The sequence below is a fragment of the Muscardinus avellanarius genome (assembly GCF_963383645.1).
Source record: "Muscardinus avellanarius genome assembly, chromosome: 3".
Classification (NCBI taxonomy): domain Eukaryota; kingdom Metazoa; phylum Chordata; class Mammalia; order Rodentia; family Gliridae; genus Muscardinus; species Muscardinus avellanarius.
This window is the reverse complement of record NC_137788.1, coordinates 3,117,876-3,136,650: the sequence shown is the minus strand read 5'-3', so window position 1 is coordinate 3,136,650 and position 18,775 is coordinate 3,117,876. Positions and strand designations below refer to the sequence as shown.

At 48.7% G+C, this 18,775-nt stretch overlaps 1 protein-coding gene across 1 annotated transcript in view; it reads right to left on the bottom strand.

Moving 5' to 3' along the window:
- Positions 1-1,183: 1,183 nt before the first annotated feature.
- Positions 1,184-18,775, bottom strand: part of AJAP1 (adherens junctions associated protein 1) — a gene marked incomplete at both ends in the record, with an annotated part of 121,072 nt that continues 103,480 nt past the window's right edge. Inside the window, 3 exons of the mRNA XM_080693465.1 lie at positions 1,184-1,256; positions 3,077-3,319; positions 5,470-5,557. Of these exons, the coding sequence (XP_080549591.1) occupies positions 1,184-1,256; positions 3,077-3,319; positions 5,470-5,557 (404 nt within the window). The remainder of the gene's footprint in view (positions 1,257-3,076; positions 3,320-5,469; positions 5,558-18,775) is intronic.

Below are 18,775 nucleotides of genomic sequence, written 5' to 3'. Positions count from 1 at the left end.
TTGCCCGCTGGCGGAGCATTCTGGCTTTGGGACAAAAGTGAGGGCTGGCGATTTGATTTGGAGCAAGCCTGCGATTCATTAGCGCTGGGATTAAGGACTGGACGATTCATTCCAGCTCCGCCTGCAGCTCCGCAGACTGGGGCCGTAAGCGAGTCCTCTCCAGACCCGGGGGCCCTTCACCCCACTCTGACCATGGTGGTTCCCACTCATTCTTTTAGTGGAGGGTGAGCCCCAAGCGAGAAGAGAATATTTTCAAATGCAAACATCTCATCCTGGACACAGGGTTACCTCCTTGTGGAACGGATCTGGTGGCTAGTTCAGAAGGAAGATGTGGAGAGTGCAGAACAAGGGGCCCTAGCAAGCCCGGGACCGCAAAGAAAAAAAAAAAAAAACGAGTCCCAAAGGCAAAGTCCGGCCTGGGTTGTGCTCCATGACTGTGCTTGCCGACGCTCTCTTCTTCAGCAGCCCAGCGCTCGGAGATCCAGCACAGAAGAAAGCAATTTAACGTTAGCATCCACGTTAATATCATTGAAAGCAAACCAAATGTTCCTATTCAGCAGAGCGTGGAAAATTCATCCTGTTTTGGTACCGGTCCCTGGCTTCAAATTAGTAGATGTCTCAACTCTTCACTTTCTTCCTTTATCATGTTCTTTCTTATCTCTTATTTTTATATTTCAGAATGGTATTTTAATTCTGCTCCGCGCCCTCCCCCGTGCACAGTCGGGCGATGGGGGTCGGATCCCTGCCTACTTAGCTGCAGCTCTAATTCCTTCTGTGGAGGAAAATGAGAACCGGAACCTGTGCTTGTTTCCAGAGTGATTTTCCCTGTCGCAGGGGCTGCTCGGCTCTCAGTGGCCCTCCTTAGGGACGGCTCGGGGCTGACAGCCCGTGATGATGCTCCTGGCATCCAGAGTGAGGATGACTCCTCCTCTCTGGACCATGGGGGCATCTTGCCAAATGCAAGCTGGAGCCCCGAGGCTCTGCTCTCTGGTGCAAATTCAGAAAGCAGATGCCCTAGGAAGCCCTCCCGCCTTGGAGAAGGGCCCAATTATCCCAAAGTAGAGCCCGGATGGGGGAGGTGGAGAAAAGGGGACCACAGTCACTGTCTAAAGAGAGGTACATACCATGAAACAGACACATGGCGTCTGCCCTGCCCCCAGGAGGTAAAAAAGCCTTCGGCCAGTCAGCAGGAGATTTCAAACCATTTCTCAGACACAAAGGCCACAGGAATGAGATGCCGATCGGCAGAGGAGGACCTGCGGATAGCAGAACAGTGGGCTTGAGATTGCTGGTGGGACCCAGAATAGGGAAGCCAGTGTGCCCACAGTCGGGGCTGCGTCTAGAGACATCCCGAGAAGGTAATCTCCAATGTGGGCGCACTGGTCTTTGGCAGGAAGGACCTTGTCCACACACTCCCTGAGGCCCGGAGAGGCATTTACTGGCTAACACTCCCTTTCATCCGGGAGGCCCGGAGGACACAGGCCTGAGGGATTCAGGCCCAGGAAGACTTTGATACAGAGGCCAGAAAGCTGATCTTCCCCTCGATTGGACCATTTCCAGCTTTTAGTTTTGGACTTTGCAGAACAAGCCCAGAACCTGGGGCTGTGCCTCGGATGGCAGAGATGTGCCGCGCTTTCTTGCACAGGACAGAAAGGCAGAACCTGCTCCTAAAGTGGCGCCCTGGTCCTCTGTCACCTTTGAGACTGAGTGACCATGTCCCAAGGTTAGTGAGGTCCAAGGGACTCTGCCCTAGGTCACACTCCGTGCACATGTTCCATCCGTCCAATGCCTTCAGTGGGGCGTGAGAGCACCCACTGTGCCAGCCCCAACCTGGAGAGAGCCCCCCCAAACACAGGCACATGGAGGCCCAAAGCAAAGCAACGCCCACCCACCACCCCTGCCTGAAGCCCCTGCTCCCCCAAACTCTGGCCGATTGGTCTGGAGTCCAAACCAGAGTCCACACTTTCAGGGAAATTCCTCCGACACTTCTTTGAAAACTCAGCCCCCTGCAAGGCTGGGGTGCCCCCCAGCAAGTCCCCCCAATGCCCAAGAGTGACGTCAGTGCAGCTCAGAGCAGCTTGGTTGTCGGTTCTAGGGAGGGAAAGAGGTATTTAAGCAGAAAACTGGAAAATCCAACGTGGAGAAAGAAGAGGTGTCGTAAGATGTTTAAGGGGCATCTGATGGTAGCTGTCAGGAAGCCATGGGCACCCCGGATGGCTCTGGAAGCCCCCACCTCCCCATCCTGAACAAAGAAACACAAAACACAGAAAGCAGCCCCTGTTGCTGAAGGGACCCCGCACCGGGGCTTCCTGGCCCAGGGTTCCAGAGGCCCACTCAGAAGTGCTTGGGCAGAGTGCCCCAGTGCTCACCCTGTAGGGAACCTCTAGACTAGTCTGTGGCCTGCTCATTTCTCCTTAAGATGTTTAAGTTCTTGGGGACATTTTTTTTAATTCACAAAATGATACATGAGTTCCTTCTCACTTAAAAAAATAGCATATTGATATTTTAATTTAATTCTGGACAAACCCTCAGAAGCTGACTCAAGGGTTTCTTAACTATTCCCGGGATGGCTATAGGAATATGTCTTCTTTGAGGGATCACACATGAATAATGAAAAAGAGCATTTAATAAGCGGTGCAGCGTCTGGTCCCCGACTATGGTTGGTATTTGATATTTTTGCCGCGCTCCCTGACATTTTATCGACAGGGTCTTGGAGATATTGTCTCTGCGAGGGACCAGTCATCATTTCTGGATACTCAGGAGGTCGATAGTGGGGCTGGTTTTGAACTCCAGGGCCAATGGACAGCTGCCCAAGTTTGGGGCTCTGGAAGGAAATTTGGGCTGGTTCTACTGAGTTCTCATTGGGGAACAACAAGCCGACGGCTGATTTTTATCTGTCTTGGTGGTTCTTGTCGTGACAAACTGGCCATCTGTATGGCTGGGCTCTTCCATGTTGTACCAAGGTCCTTAGGTTACAAGGTACAAAGGTGACCCAAACAGCCTCGCAGCCCCAACTGGGCCGCTGTCGGCGCCAGCAAGGTCTGGGCACCACCGTCAGGCCCACCTCTGAGCTTACCGGTTCCCGTTGAACGTGGATTTGTACTCCCCTGCCGGGTGCAGCGTCTCGTCGGTGTACACAGGCACGGACGCCCGGACACACTCGTGTGAGCACTGGAGGGTCTCATTATAGGCCGTGAAGATGTCCACACTGCTGGACACCCGGGCCGGGGTGAAGTCCGTCAGGTTTTGACAGCTCTCCTCCTGCTGGTTGACCTTGCGCTGGTGACTGTTCCTCCGGGTGTTGCCACTTTGGGCACAGCTAGGAGAGAGAGAGAGGTGGGGGTGGGGGTGGGCAGGCGCGGGACCCGGGAGCACAGCCCCAGCGCCTGCACCGTGGACAGGGCCTTTGCCTCCGGCCGTTTGTTCTACACCATTTAATATCAGATGGTAATTCCCAGCCTCTTCAGAAAGATCAACCACAATCAAGCAATCAACTCTTTTTTTTTTAAAGTAGAAAATTTGAATTTTAAATGTGGTCATTACTGCAGGGAGAGTTGCCAGGTAAGTGGCGGAGCTGCGGCGGCCTGGCTTAGCCACAGAATGTCGGCCTGGTGATGGTGCGGACTTGGTTTCCCCACAAGGGCCTCGGGGGATAAAAACGGGTGGTGCTCTCTGGCAGAGGGTCAGGGGTGTGGGGGAGCTTGGGGTGCAGGCAGGTGGCCGGTGCCTCCACTGTGGAGTGGACCATGGAAAAGCTGGGCTCAGTTGATGAGACAGGGGCCCTGTCATCAGCCCTCCCACCCAGAGCATCTGCACTAGCTGGAAACGGGCTGGTGTGTCCTTCCTCCTGAGGGTCTGTGGAGAGGGCCGTCCTGCATGCTCAAGGATACCTGTCACACTTCCCCATCTTTCTGGACCTCCGGGCCCTGTGGAGGCCGCTGCAGATGCCCAGGGGAAGCCTGCCCTTGTCTGTGAAGGAATGCGGGGAGGAGGTGCTCAGTGGCCCCCTGGGTGCCCGTCCTTGATGAGTTCAGGAGGATGAGCAGGTCCCTAGAGGAAAACTCCCCTGAAGCATGGGGAGCCAAGGACACCCCCCAGGGTACTGGCTTATTCCAGTAAAAGTACCATAAGGATACTGGTTATTCCAGTATTTCTTTATCCCAGAATTGCACAGCATGAGACTGCATGGGCCTGAAACTCCGTCTCCTGTAGGTTTTCCCAAGAAGGCAACCTTGATTCCTACCGTAGAATCCCCAGACCCAAAGAAAGATGAGCAGGTTAATAAAGAGCCCGGTGCAGGGGACGCTGGGGGTCCCACCTTCCTCTGACCACCCTTGTGCTGACCTCCCAGAAGGAAGGGTGCGTTGAAGGCTTCCTGTGAACTCAGGCCTGCTGGAACCCTAAACAAAGGCTGGACCATGCATCACAGAGAAGACTGCCAAAATCTTATCTATTTTGCAGACATGATGCTTTTCCTAAGATGGTCCGTGGGATTTGTCCTTCCAGATACCACGTGGTCCAGGGTCTGAAGCCCCCTGCTGGTCCCTGCTGTAAAGCTCTGGGGTGATCCGAGGTGACATCCTTGTCTCTTGCCCCCCATCTTCACCTGGGGCCTTGCCGGCTGGGGTGTGCCACCTCCACCTCCCACCACTTGCTGCTGGATGCTGCCAATAGATGGCTGGCTCTCTTTCTCGTCTCCATGTTTTCCTGTTACTTGGAGGCCCAGGTGTGCCCCCACCCACCAGCACTGTCTGGTTTGATATTGCTCTCTGCAGATGACCTGGGGGTTGCTGGGCATGTTGCTCTCTGAGGGGCTGAAGCTTTGGTGCTAAAAAGGAGACCCAATTGCTGCAGGAGTGGCGGTGGGGGAGCCTCTGAGGGTCACCCAGTAACTCCCTGGCTTTCTCCAGAGTGTTGCAGGTGTGCACGCCCAGCAAAACCAGCCTTAAAGTAGGCCACTTTCCAGGAGGGAACAGGTGAAGGCAAGTCGCCCGCAGCAAGCAGCGACCTAGTTCAGAAACTCACCGCGGCAGCGAGAAGGAGGAAGGAAGAGGACCTAGGCAGCAGCCCAGCAGGCACTGCCCGCCAGACCCCAGGGAGGGCGGGGTCCTGCCTCTCCAGGGAAGGGTCGAGGGGGGAAAAAAACCTGAGACTGTGCTCTGGGTGAGCACTGCCCAAGGCTCTGTAGATCCAGGAGAATTAGCAAACGGGGGCACCTTGCAGCCTGGGAAACCGAGTCACCAAGGCTGGGCTCGCTGGCCTCCTGCAGAGGGAGCCAGTGATGGCCACGGCAGCTGCAGCTTCAGGAAGCGGCAGCCCCAATGCCCTGGCCCAGGCTGCATGGCACCTGCTACATACACAGGGAAAACAACAACACACAGGGCTGCTCCTCGGAGCAGGGTCTGGAGAGTCAGGGCCTCTCTGTGGACACCCCCGGGGGCCCCGCAGCCCCCCATTTCCAGGCCTTACCAATTTTTTAAGACAAGAGTTGTGATGAGCGCAGCGATGACCATGATGAGGGAGACGGTGATGGTGATGATCTGATGCACAGCCAGACCTGGAGAGGAGGAGACAGGGGTCAGGCGCCGGGCGGGCCAGGTGCAGCGGGACCGGCTGCAGCCAAGGCCTCCCGCGGGCGCATGGCTCCCCTCGCCTGCCTGCTGGCCGGTGCCACAGGCTGAGGCTCTGGCTTCTGGGTCCGGGAAGGGAGGCTCCAGCTCTGTGCTCTCTCCTTCCCATCCCCAGAGCCCAGAGCAGGGCCTTGGCCTTGCACAGCTACTTCCTGAGCTGAGCCCCTCCCCTGCTGCCTTGACCTGGCTTCAGGTAAGCCCTGCCCAGAACTCTCCAAAGGCCGGTCACCTCTCCCCCTCCCCTTGATTCTGCAGCCACAAGCAAGGTGGCGGGGTGCCGCCAGCCGGAGAGCAGAGAGCAGGTGCAGACTTGCCCTGACCCCAGGGGATCGAAGGTGGCCCAAGACCTGTTGAAGAAGGCAGCTCTGCAGACTTGCAGACCCCTGGACACTCGGGAAGCATCTTCCTCTGTCCAGAGTCCTCTCCAAAAAGTTTTATTTCCTGGTGACTTCCCAGGAACAACGGCGCCAGGACCAGGGCGCATGGTTCCCAAAGGAGGACCCCATGGTGAACTTGATGTCTGGGCCCTCTTCCTGGAGGGGAGAGGAAGCAGGAAGGAAGTGGATCTGCAGGACAGGTTGCTTCAGCAGCAGGCCAGCCAAAGCCTGGCGGGGGGTTGTCTGCTGACCACACAGGCAGAAGCCTAAGGGCAAGAATCCTCTCTCATCCTCTCCCAGCGCCCCAGCCACAGGTGTGGGTGGAGAGAGAGGAAGGCCACCCCGCAGTAGCTCCTGTCTCTGGTCCCATCCCAGGCCACATCTCCTCCTGACCACATCATAGCCTTCCCAAAACAAAGACACTAGGGGATTACTGGCTCACTCCCCTGGTCAGCCAGGGCCATCTGAAGGCTCCACAGCCCTGGCTCTGTTCTTCCACTATTGGCAAGAACTGTGCCCAGGAACAGAGGACCACGGCCTGCAGGGAGCTGGTGCAGCCTACAAGCAAAGCCACCTGCCCTCCTGCAGCGCATATCTGCCGTGCTCTTCAAGTTGTGGGTGCCCGACCTGTCTACACCAACTGCCCCAATCTTACCTTTAATTTTAGAACACACAGTGTTCTACTTCTGAGCTAAGACAGCCTATTGATTGATTGACTGATTCATTCATTCATTCTTTCTTTTTTTTTTTTTTTTTTTTTTTGCAGGTCTGTCTGGGGATGGAACCCAGGGGCATTTGACCTCCAAGCTACACCCCCTGCCCTATTCTTTATTTTTTATTTTGTTTTTTTTAATTTTATTTTATTGGTGCACTGTATTCATACATCATAGTGGGATACAAACTTTTGTAGACATACATGCACACATCGCCCAGTCAGCCCCCACCCGATCCCCACCCCATTCTCTCCCCATCCCTCCCTCCCATGCTTGGCTTAGTGGTTGACATCTAGTATTATAGCAATTTATCCAAAATTAAAAATGATAATCTCACATAACAGTTTCATTTGTCTGATACCAAGCTTTTGATGACTTAAAGATAACATTTCAATATTTCTTTTTGCTTTCTTTCTTACCAGAGAATATTTTTTTCTTTTTTTTAGGTGAAACTATCATACATTTATTTTTCAGAAAAAAATCTATCCTGATATGGAATATGGACTCTAGATACCCAAAACAATCTCGAAGCAAAAACAAAGCTAGAAGATGTATATTTTCTGATTTCAAACCATATAAAGCTACAATAATTGAAACAGTGTAGTACTGTTCTAAAGGCAGATATATAGACCATTGGAGTTAAATACAAGCCTAGAGCTAACTTCTTCCCTATATTGTCAAGTTATTTTTGACAAGGTTTCCACGAAGATTTGGTGGTGGAAATAATAATCTTTTAACTAAATATTGTTGAAAAATAATAATTACATGGAAAAGAATAAAATTGGACCCTTACCTAATCCCACATACAAGTATTAACTCAAACTAGATAAAAGACCTAAATATAAATCTTAAGACTATAAACTTTTAGGAGAAAATCTGGGTCATAAAACCTCACAACACTGAAATTGGCAGTGATTTCTTGGATATGATTTCAATGGCACAGGCAACAGAAGAATATACAAACTCCCTAAAAAATAAAAGAAAATATTGTATATCCAAAGACAATGTAAACAGAGTTAAAAGTTACTAATAGAATTGGATAAAATATTTCCAAATGCTATATCTGAAGGTATATTAATATTCCAACTAGAAATCCTAAAAGTTAACAACAATAAAGGCAAACAATACAATTTAGAGATAGGTAAAAGACTAACATAAATAATGAATCTCCACAGATAACCAATCTTAGTTGTCTGTTGGATGGAAACTCTTGTTTCTCTGGTTCTGGTGAGTGTTACCTATTTCTTCTTTGTAGTTAATCTCTTTGAGTATTTTCTCTAGCGCTGGTTTTGAAGACATAAATTCCTTCAGTTTCTGTTTGTCATGGAAGCTTCTTATTTCTCCATCTAATTTGATAGAATGTTTTGCTGGATAGGAAATTTTTGGCTGGAAGTTGTTTTCTTTTAGAGTTTGGAATATGTTACTCCAAGCCCTTCTGGCTCTCATGACTTGGTTTGGGAAGTCTGGAGTGATTCTAATTGGTTTGCCTCTGAATGTCACTTGGCCCTTTGTTTTTGTTGCCTTTAAGATTCTCTGCTTGGCTTCCACATTGGTCATTTTGACAATTATATGGCGTGGGGATCCTCTTCTCGGATCCTGTATAAAGGGAGTTCTATAAGTTTCCTGGATCTGTGTATCAACCTCTTGCTCTATGTTTGGAAAATTTTCTGCTATTACTTCCTTGAAGAGATTGTTGATCCCTTTGGTATCACTTTCTTTTCCCTCCTCTATTCCAATTATTCTTAGGTTAGCTCTCTTAAGATGGGCCCATATTTCTTCAATGTCAGATTCCTGCTGTTGGATATATTTTTCTAGATTAGAAACTATGCATTCATTTTTGGATTGCTCATCTTCTAAGAGCGAGATTCTGTTCTCCATGTGTTCTAATCGGTTGTTTGTGCTTTGAATTGAGGCCTTTACTTCATTAATTGCATCCTTTATCTCTTTTTGGCTCTCTCTGAGTTCTTTTCGAAGCACCTTTATTATTTCTACAGTTATTTTCCTGATTTGATCTTCTAGAAATCTCTGATTTTCTGTTTTATCAGGTTCTGAAGTTGTGGGGTTGTGCACATTCATTACTTCAGTGTTATTCCTCTTTCCCATGATTTCGGAGGTTTGTGCCTTCTCTGGGTTCTTCCCTTGGGTCACTATGGCTTCACTTAAGGTGCTCTGGATCTCGAGTCTGTATTATCTCAGACCCTACTACTCCTTTACTGAGTTGTATCACATAGTCTCCGACCCAGGGAGTCGATAGAGGCTGCTTTAAACTATGGGGGGTGCCAGGTTGCACGCTCTCCTATGGTGTGATATCTCTGCCACCACCACTCCCTCAATGGGTCAAGTCCCAGGAGGCACAATACTGGGATTTCTCCTCTGTGGCCTGCAATTTGACTCACTGTTCTTGAGTACGTAGATGTAGCTGTGCTGGACTCGGTGAATTCACTGCTGCTGCCGCCGCCGGTGGCAATATGGCGCCTCTGCCACGCCCTCGGCCATGAGGCTGGCGTATTTTTTCTTCTCTGGTTTTGATTTCCACTCTGAATCCCTGCAGCGTGTGCTGAGCTCAGCCACTGGGAGCTTTAAATGCTGTCTGCGCCGAAAGATCCCGCCTGGCTGTTCCGCATCGGCTCACCTCGGCTTGCTGTAGCCGTCCGCTGAGTTCGCCGCTGCCGCCGGCAGTATGGCGCTGCTGCCGCGTCCTTGGGCGCGTGTGTCTCCTCTGTGGCCCTGAGCTCTGTTCTCAGTCCGCTTTCTCTCTGGAGCCTGGTGGTTTTTTTGTTTTTCTGGTGATGGTGTTTTCTGGCTATGAAAGGCGCTCTTTTTGTGGTAATGGAGATTGGTTGTTAGCGGGACTCTTAAGCCCCGCTTTTCTCGGTCGCCATCTTCCCGGAAGTCTCTTTATTTTTTATTTTGAAACCAGGTCTCACTGAGTTGCAGAGGGCCTCACTAAGTAGCTGAGGCTGTCTGCGAACCGCGATCTTCCAGTCTCAGCCTCCCGAATACTGGGATTACAAGCGTGCACCACCACGCCCGGCCATTCATTCATTTTGAAACAAAATCTCTTCACTAAGTTGCTGAGAACCTGCCATCATCCTGCTTCAGCCTCCCAAGTACTGGGATCACATGATGCACCACCGTGCCTGGCACTGGTACCCTGACCTTAATGCCTACCTTACGGAGAGCCACCCACCACACCCGACCACCCTGGTGGGCCATGGGTGAGAACGCGCACACACGTTCCAGTGTGGCAGATGCAGTGTCGAGGTTTCCCTGGCAGCCTCCCAGACACAGTCTGACAAACAGATGTTACCTCTCCGCTGAATAGGATCCTCGTGGGGGAAATTGCTAATAAATAATTAAAAGTTGGCACAACCAGAAAGCCAGATTTGTCTCCCTATTCTCCCCTCCCGGGGCCATTGCTAGTGTCATGAGGGATCCCCACTCTGAAGCCACAGGAGGAGCACCACCCAGAAACAGTGAGCCACCTGTCATTCAAGGCCCATTTGCTGTGCACCTTCTACGCTATGCAGTGCCACTGGTGACCAGCTCGTCCAGGCTTCCCACCCCCAGGGATAAGGTGCTTTGAGGCTAATTTAGCATCACACATTCACTGCTCAGTCTGGCCAGTGCCCTGCCGTACACCTACACACAGTCTGTGCCACCTGTTGGGAACCTCTGGATGAGTGAGTGTCCCTTCCCCTTCAGAACTGTCAAGTCAGTGTGGCAATGGAGTTGAAAGCTAAGCTACACTGCAGGGACCGTTCTCCATCTCAGCAACAGCAGGGTGTGGGCAGCCCCACTAGTGCCTTTCCATTCACTGGGTTTTCTGAGACCCAACAAAAACCGTACGGGCATATAAATGGTGAAAAATGATGTGCAGATTAAAAGGACCACAATGGGAGAGCTTTGTCTGTCCAGTGTCCCATCACTCTTTATCCACACACTCCCAGTCAACAGACAGCCATGCAGTCATGAAGGGTATGTGCATATCCTGTGTCTGTGCTTCCAGCATGAGGAAAAGGCGGCTGCTGCTAATGACAAAAGGGATGGCGGTGATGAGAGCTATGCTAGTGATGATGAGTGTGGATGATGGTGGTGAAATCATACTGGTGATGGTAATGGTGATGGTGATTACCATAATGGTGGTGATGATGGTGATGGTGGTTATAATGATGGTGGTGGTGATGGTGATGGCAGTTATCATGATGGTGGTGATGATGGTGATTATCATGATGGTGATGATGGTGGTGATGATGGTGATTATCATGATGGTGTTGATGATGATGATGGTGGTTATCATGATGCTGGTGATGATGGTGGTGATGGTGATTATCATGATGGTGATGATGGTGGTGATGGTGATTATGGTGGTGATGGTGATTATCATGATGGTGGTGATGATGGTGATGGTGGTTATCATAATGGTGTTGATGATGGTGATGGTGGTTATCATGATGGTGGTGATGATGGTGATGGCGGTTATCATGATGCTGGTGATGATGGTGGTGATGGTGATTATCATGATGGTAGTGATGATGGTGATGGTGGTTATCATAATGGTGTTGATGATGGTGATGGTGGTGATGATGGTGATGGCAGTTATCATGATGGCGGGGATGATGGTGATTATCATGATGGTGATGATGGTGGTGATGGTGATTATCATGATGGTGGTGATGATGGTGATTATCATGATGGTGATGATGGTGGTGATGGTGATTATCATGATGGTGGTGATGATGGTGATTATCATGATGGTGATGATGGTGGTGATGGTGATTATCATGATGGTGTTGATGATGGTGATGGTGGTTATCATGATGCTGGTGATGATGGTGATGGTGATTATCACGAAGGTGATGATGGTGATGATGGCGATTATCATGATGGTGGTGATGATGGTGATTATCATGATGGTGATGATGGTGATGATGGTGATTATCATGATGGTGGTGATGATGGTGATTATCATGATGGTGATGATGGTGATAATGGTGATTATCATGATGGTGGTGATGATGGTGGTGGTGGTTATCATGATGGTGGTGATGATGGTGATTATCATGATGATGATGATGATGGTGATGGTGATTATCATAAAGGTGTTGATGTTGGTGATGGTGGTGATGATAATGGTGATGGTAGTTATCATGATGCTGGTGATGGTGGTAATCATGATGCTGGTGATGATGGTGATGGTGGTTATCATGATGGTGTTACAATGATAATGATGGTGACAATGGTGATCATGATGGTGAGCGTGATTTCTGGTGGTGAAGATGGTGGTGGTGGTGATGATGATTGTGGTAGTGATGGTGTTAATTATGGTGATTGTGATGACCATGGTGAGGAAAAAGATGGTGATTGTCTCTACCATCATCACCACCCCACCCTCATCATCATTAACAGAATTCTCATCACCATCATCAGCCTGTCGCCACCAGAATCAATATCACCATCATCATCACTACCAATATTGCCATCATAATGATGACGAGGAGAAGGAGGATAGTGGTGATGGTACTGATGATCACAGTCTTGCTCAGAAAATGATAGCAGTCATCAATGTGTTATTTATTCTTGGCATCAACTCACAAAAGTAGGTCATTTCATTACCAGCTATGGAAGGGAAAGCTAGGTGGGGGAGCTTGTAAAAATTCTTTGGATCACACAGGATCTTCTGGCTCCAGAGCCCAAACAAAGAGCAGCCATATTTCCCAATTCTGAGCTCAGATATAGCTAATATAAATGTTGCCTTGACCCAGTAGCCTCCCTTCTCCTTCCTTCTATGTCAGAGGCTGGCTCTTCTTCCCTCTTCAGGACTGGGATAAAACAAGCTTCTGCACTTATGGAAGCAATGTGTGTTTAATAACCAGAGCAGAGTGTCTGGATGACATACAATGGCTATGCTCTCTTGAAAATTTGTTTATGCTGGGCACATGTCACCTTCACCCATGGAACCAACTCAGTCCAACCTTATCCTGCAATTTTTATAACTGTCTGACTGACCAGGAGCTTGATGCTTAGAGAAATAAAGTGGTTTCCTCTTGGTCACCTGCCAGATCCAGGATGAAAGGAAATTCTCTGCCCTGGAGTCCCTGAGTAAATGTAACGGTTAAATTCAAATCCAGCACAACTATGGCCATATTATGGTTTTTAATTGGCCAGAGATAAATACTTTTCTATCCCTTATACATTTGGCTTACAAAAAGAGCACCTTTGTGCTACAAAGCCTAACACATGGCTTTTGAAGGGCTGCTGAGCTCCCACATAAAAGGCCACAGCCACGAGAAGACCCTACAGACCCTACAGTCATCACAAGCCAATAAAGACTGAGACTTTTGGCATATGTTTCAAATAATATTTGTAGGAAGCAGGTGTTTAAATATGAAAAATCCACAGGGTGACTCACCATCTCCTCTCTTTCAAAGGCTAGCTACTAAGAAGGAGGCAGAACAGTGTGTGAGAAGTTGTACAATGTATTAAGCATCTGTCTTATCATTTGGTCCTCTCCAAATGCCAGGAGTCACTTTCTCATGTGTGTTAAGCCCCTTAAGTCTTCATGTGGAGCCTAAGCAAACTTTTTAAAAGACTAATAGTCAATATTTTAGACTTTATAGGCAGTATGGTCTAAGTACTCATCAGCTTTGCATTGCTACAACAAAATAACTGAGGTAGTTAACTTTAAAAAGAAAAAAAATGTTTATTTTTCTCATAGTTTTGGAGGTTTTTATGGTCTGAGTCATAAATGTTGCCCAAAGCCTTGAAGTTTCGGTCCCTAGCTGAGGGTGCTATGGGGAGATGGTGGTACCTTGAGGAGGCAGGCCTTAGTGAAGGAAAGAAGCTAAGTTAACAGGGGCATGTCCTTGAAGGAATATCATCCTTTCTCTGTCCCTGTCCCCAGTGGACATGGTGTGAGGAGCTTTAACACATACTCCTCCTGTGCAAGGGGGGTCAAGCCACCAGGGACTAAAACCTCCTTTAGCCAATTAAATTTTTCCTTATTTTAGGCAATCTCAGACATTCTGTCACAGTGATGGGGAGCTCGCTAACACAGGTTCAAGGGCTTGGTACCTACATTGCCTCAGCTCTGTAATGACTGGATCAGATTAGGGCAGATTGCTATTGTGGGAGTGCAGACGCCCACATCTCAAGAAGGAAGACAGACCTGGGCCCCGTGACCACTTCCAAGGGCATGCCCCAAAGAACTAAAGACCACCCATTAGGTCTCACAACTTAAGGGTCCAACAGCGCTTTCCGATATGACCACTCTGAGGACTAAGCCTCCAATCATAATGGGCCCTTGGTTGACACTCAAAGCACTCCCCAAGGATAACAGTCTGTCACAGCCATTCCACTCTGCCATTCAATGAAGAGAATCCACAGATGATGTGCAATCAGTGGGTTTGGCTGTGTTACAATAAAACTTTATTTACAAAATATATATTTGGTCTAGAAACTATAGTCTGCAAATCCCCTATTTAGATAAGTAGTCAAAGATGATTTTGCACCAGGCCTAGTGGCGCATACCTGTAATACCAGTAGCTGAGAGGCTGAGAGAGGAGGAGTCCAGGTTCAAGGCCAGCCTCAGCACCTTAGTGGGGTTCTCAGCAACTTAGCAAGACCCTGTTTCCAAATTTAAAAAAAAATGAAATAAGTCTGGAGATGTAGCTCACAGGTAGAATGCCCCTGGGTTTTATCCCTAGCACCACAATAAAGTAAAATAAAATAAAATAAAATAAATAGCCAGGTGTGGTGGTACACACTTATAATCCCAGTACTTGGGAGGCTGAGAGAGGAGGATTGCAGGTTTGCAGCCAGCTTCAGCTACTTAGTGAGGCCCTCCACAACTTAGTGAAACCCTGTTTCAAAATAAAAAATAGGGCAGGGCGTGGTGGCGCACGCTTGTAAACCCCGCGCTTGGAAGGCAGAGACAGGAGGATTGCACAGCTTTGAAGCCGGCCGCACTAGCTTAAGAAACCCTGTTTTCAAATAAAAATATTAAAAAATAGGTCTGGGAGTGTAGCCCAGAAGTAGAAGGGTTTCCAGGAATCCCAATACCACCAAAAAATAAATAAATAAAATAAAAAATAGGGCCAGGGGTGCAGCTTGGAGGTATAATGCCACTGGATTTAATCCTCAGTACCATAAAAAACAAAAATAAAAAATAAAATAATAAGCAAATAAATTAATTAACTAATTAAATGATGGCTTTCCTTAAAATTAAATAGAAGTACATATCTATTTTGAAGGATTGATTGAAGCTGAGACTCAAATTTAAATCTTTTGCTTTTTTTTTGCAATCTTTTGCTTTGAAAGACTAGAATCTTCCCTACTGATCCTCTTTGAGTTACTGTCCCCTAGGATTCCCAGTGGCCACAGTCAAGACAAGTTCAAAGACAGCCACAGCCTTTAACTTAGGGTTGGGCCATGGCGTCTAAGACAGGTGGCATCACCCTACTGTGTCTGACCACGTGAAGTTGCTGGAGAGTAGATAACTTGGCAAAATGATTCCCTGGAGAAGGCAGTTAGACAGGACCCTCCATCTGGAGAAATTAAAACTCAGAAAGAAATCAACTAGCCCAGTCTCATCAAAGGACCTCAGAAATACCCCAGTCTTATGTCTGTCCCAACTTTCTCCATTCACATTGAACAGAAACTGCATCTTTGGAACTAGAGGAATTTTTGGAATCATTATGTGGAAAGGGACCTCTTCCTAGTGGTTTCTGGAAAGGACTTCTCCTAGCCATGTAGATGGAACTGTACTCAGAGGAAACTCCCTCCATCTCTGCCCTTCTCACTCTTGTCCCTCAATACTGACACCCTGGGTACTGTTCCCCTAGCTAAGTCTCTGGTGTACATTAAACAACACACGCAGAAACACCTGCCCGCAAATCCTACCTACCCTGGGCCAGGTGATCCTTGAGCAGTCTCCCCACCTGCTGTCAGGGGGGCTCTGACTCGGCTGACAACGATGTCAGGTAACCAGAACATACACTCCACAACCTCGAGAGAGGGAAAGAAAACTCACACAAAACTTTCTTCCTCCCGCTTCCAAGGTCAATACCGAATCCCATCCTCCAACTCTTTGCAATGCAGCCCCGGTCCTGGAGCCCAAGAGCATGCTGGTGTGTGGGTTCTTGCTTCCCGTTCCTGACAGGTGTTATTGTTCCTGCTAATTTAGGGGCTCTTTCTGCTCCTGGTAATTGCCACTGTATACTAATGTGCTAGGAATCAGCTGCCATCCAGATAATGAAAAATTATACCCAGAATAATGGATGGGGACAGATGGATTACCAAGCTCTGCATCAATCAATAGGGCTTTTATGGTTATATTTGTGGTGGTTTGTAATAAGATCAGGCCCCGAAGATTGATGTGAAAGTTTGTAATCCATCTCTGGATTTGAACGAGGTCTTATTAAAAGAAGCCGAATCAAACACAGGCCATTGTCCAGGGCAAAAACAAACCCATCACGGGATTTCTTTTGCAGCATGCGTGGGGGTGTGCAGCACATTTGGCCGCCACGCTCGGATGAAGATAGGAGCAATGGCCGTGGGATTTGCCAACATGAATGGATGGCATTTCTGTGCTTATAGCAGCTCATTTTATAATGCAGGGGTCTTTCAGGTTTGTATTATGGGGACAAAGACCCAATGGTCACTGGAGGCCAGGGTGTCTGTCTTGCAGGGCTGAGTGGGTAGGCAAGAGGTGGCACTAGGTATCCAGAGTGCAGTTCTAGAGAATCCACAGAAAGCAATGCCACTGGATTTTTTTTTTCTTGGAACGGGGTACTGAGGATGAATCCCAAAACAGTCTACCTCCAAGCTACACTCCCAGCCCATTTTTATTACTTATTGGAAAACAGGATCTCACGAGGTTGCTAGGAGCCTTGATAAATTGCTGAGGCTGGCTTTGAACCTGTGATCCTCCTGTCTCAACTTCCCAAGTACTGGGATTACAAGCATGTGCCACCACGCCCAGCTGGCCACTGACTTTTATGTCAGAGACACAAAGAAGCGTAATGTTTTCCGAGTGACCCTGCAGAGCGTCCCAAGGGGTGAGGATATTGGTCAGAATCCTCCAGAGAAACAGAGAAGATAGATATTTACAAGAGGAACACTGTTAAGGGAATTGGCTCACATGATTATGAGTACCAAGATGTTTGGTCCAAGTCCTAAGGTGTCAGAACCAGGGAGCTATAGTGTGAACTCAGGCAAGTTCCACGGTCCCAAAACCCAAACGCCAAGAGTACTAAGGTCCAAAGGCAGGAGAAGAGAGATGCCCTGGCCCAGCAGAGAGAAGAAACCTTCTTCCCCTGCTTTTCAGTTTTATCTGAGCTTTCAACTGACTGTATGCTGCCCACCCTCCACAGCAAGAGTGGACCTTTGCTTAATCTACTGACTTTAATGCTGAACTTTTCCAGAAACATCAACGCTGACACACCCAGGAACACGATCTTTCCCGGTATCTTGACATTCCTTAGCCCAAGCAGGTCAACACAGAATGAACCACTGTAGTGTGCGGTGGTCCTGCCCAGGAAGGTGTTCAGAGCAAAGACTCTGTGGCTGTAAAGTCCCCTCTCCTGGGAAGTTCCTCCAGCTGGGTGCAGGGTGCTGTCCTACACTTCAGCCCCACTGGAGGCATGGCTGTGCCTATTTTATGTCAAGGGTCTTAGCTGTATCACAACAACCAGTGAGAGGGGATCCTCAGGCCATCGCCCCAAAGAACCACAGAAACAGGAGACGTTGGTGGTCACAAAGAGGGCAGAGGGGGGTTATGCTGGCATCTAGTGGGTAGAAGCCAAGGATTCTGGAAAAGTTTTCAATGCACAAGACCACCCACAAGAAAGAAAGATTTGGCTCAAAACATCAGCAGTGCCAAGACTGAGTAGCAGTCTGGGGTTAGAATGTCAGCATTGCCACTTCACATGGACATTTGAGGTCTCGAGTGGCGTCATAAAAGGCCAGCCACCCTCTATACACCGACTTGTTCTAACCCCTTCCTCATTAATAACAAGACAAGGCTGGGTGAAGGGGCAAGAGAGTGACTTCTGACAGCTCTGTGGAGTGGACTGACATAATCACCTTGTGGCAGAGTGTACCATATGTTGTTCTAAGAGAAGGAGTTCATGCACAGCTCACCATGGGAGGGCACAAAAGATGGGGAATGTGTCCAGGTTGCTCATTACAATTTGGGGGCCTCTAAGATCACCCTTAGGTTCAATACTTCACTAGAGGAACTCAGAAAAGCCAGTATAGTCAAAATAGAAAGCTACTATAGCTGGAGGACATTGGTCAGAATTAGCAATGGGAAGAAGAGTCTAGAGCCGAGTCTAAGAGCAAGTGTGCACTCCCAGAGAAGCCCTCCCAGGAGAGGGATGCAGGTGACACTAACTCCTCTCACCAATGGCATGTGACAACATGTGTGGACCACTGTCCATGAAGGATGCTCACCTAGCCTCAGTATCCCAAGTTTCTGTTGGAGCTTACTACATACATATGGTTGACCAGATGCATAGCTAACCTTGGTCTCTGCAGAGGTCAAACTGCTACCATGTGGCCCAAGGCTCCTTTAGTGGCCTGACCAACAACCCCCAAGATGCTCTGAGGCATGTCATAGGAGTTTAGAGGTGATCTCTCAGGAGCTGAGAACAAGGATATTTGGGGGGATGGTAGGATTAATCCTTTACTGGACACACAAATAAGATAGAGGACATGGGAGATTCAAATTCAAGCAGAGTTGCTCCAGAGCCCAAGATCTTTGCCATCTTCCTGTACAGCCCCTTGGAGGACAGCGGCCCTTTCTCCACATCCCAATGGACAATGGCCACGGTGCCTTGTCCTGGGAGACTTGAGGATCCCCAAAGGCATGGTACTGGCCACAGGCTCCTAAAGGGAGCTTCACTTGCACCGTGGCCCCTGACACTAGGCTCAGCTCAGCCATCATCCCTGGGTTGGCCATACCAAGGAGCAATTTCCTCTGTCACAGAGACTGTCTTTGCTTTTGGCAACTTCTCTGCATTTGAGCAGACATGGTGCTACAGATGGAGTCGCA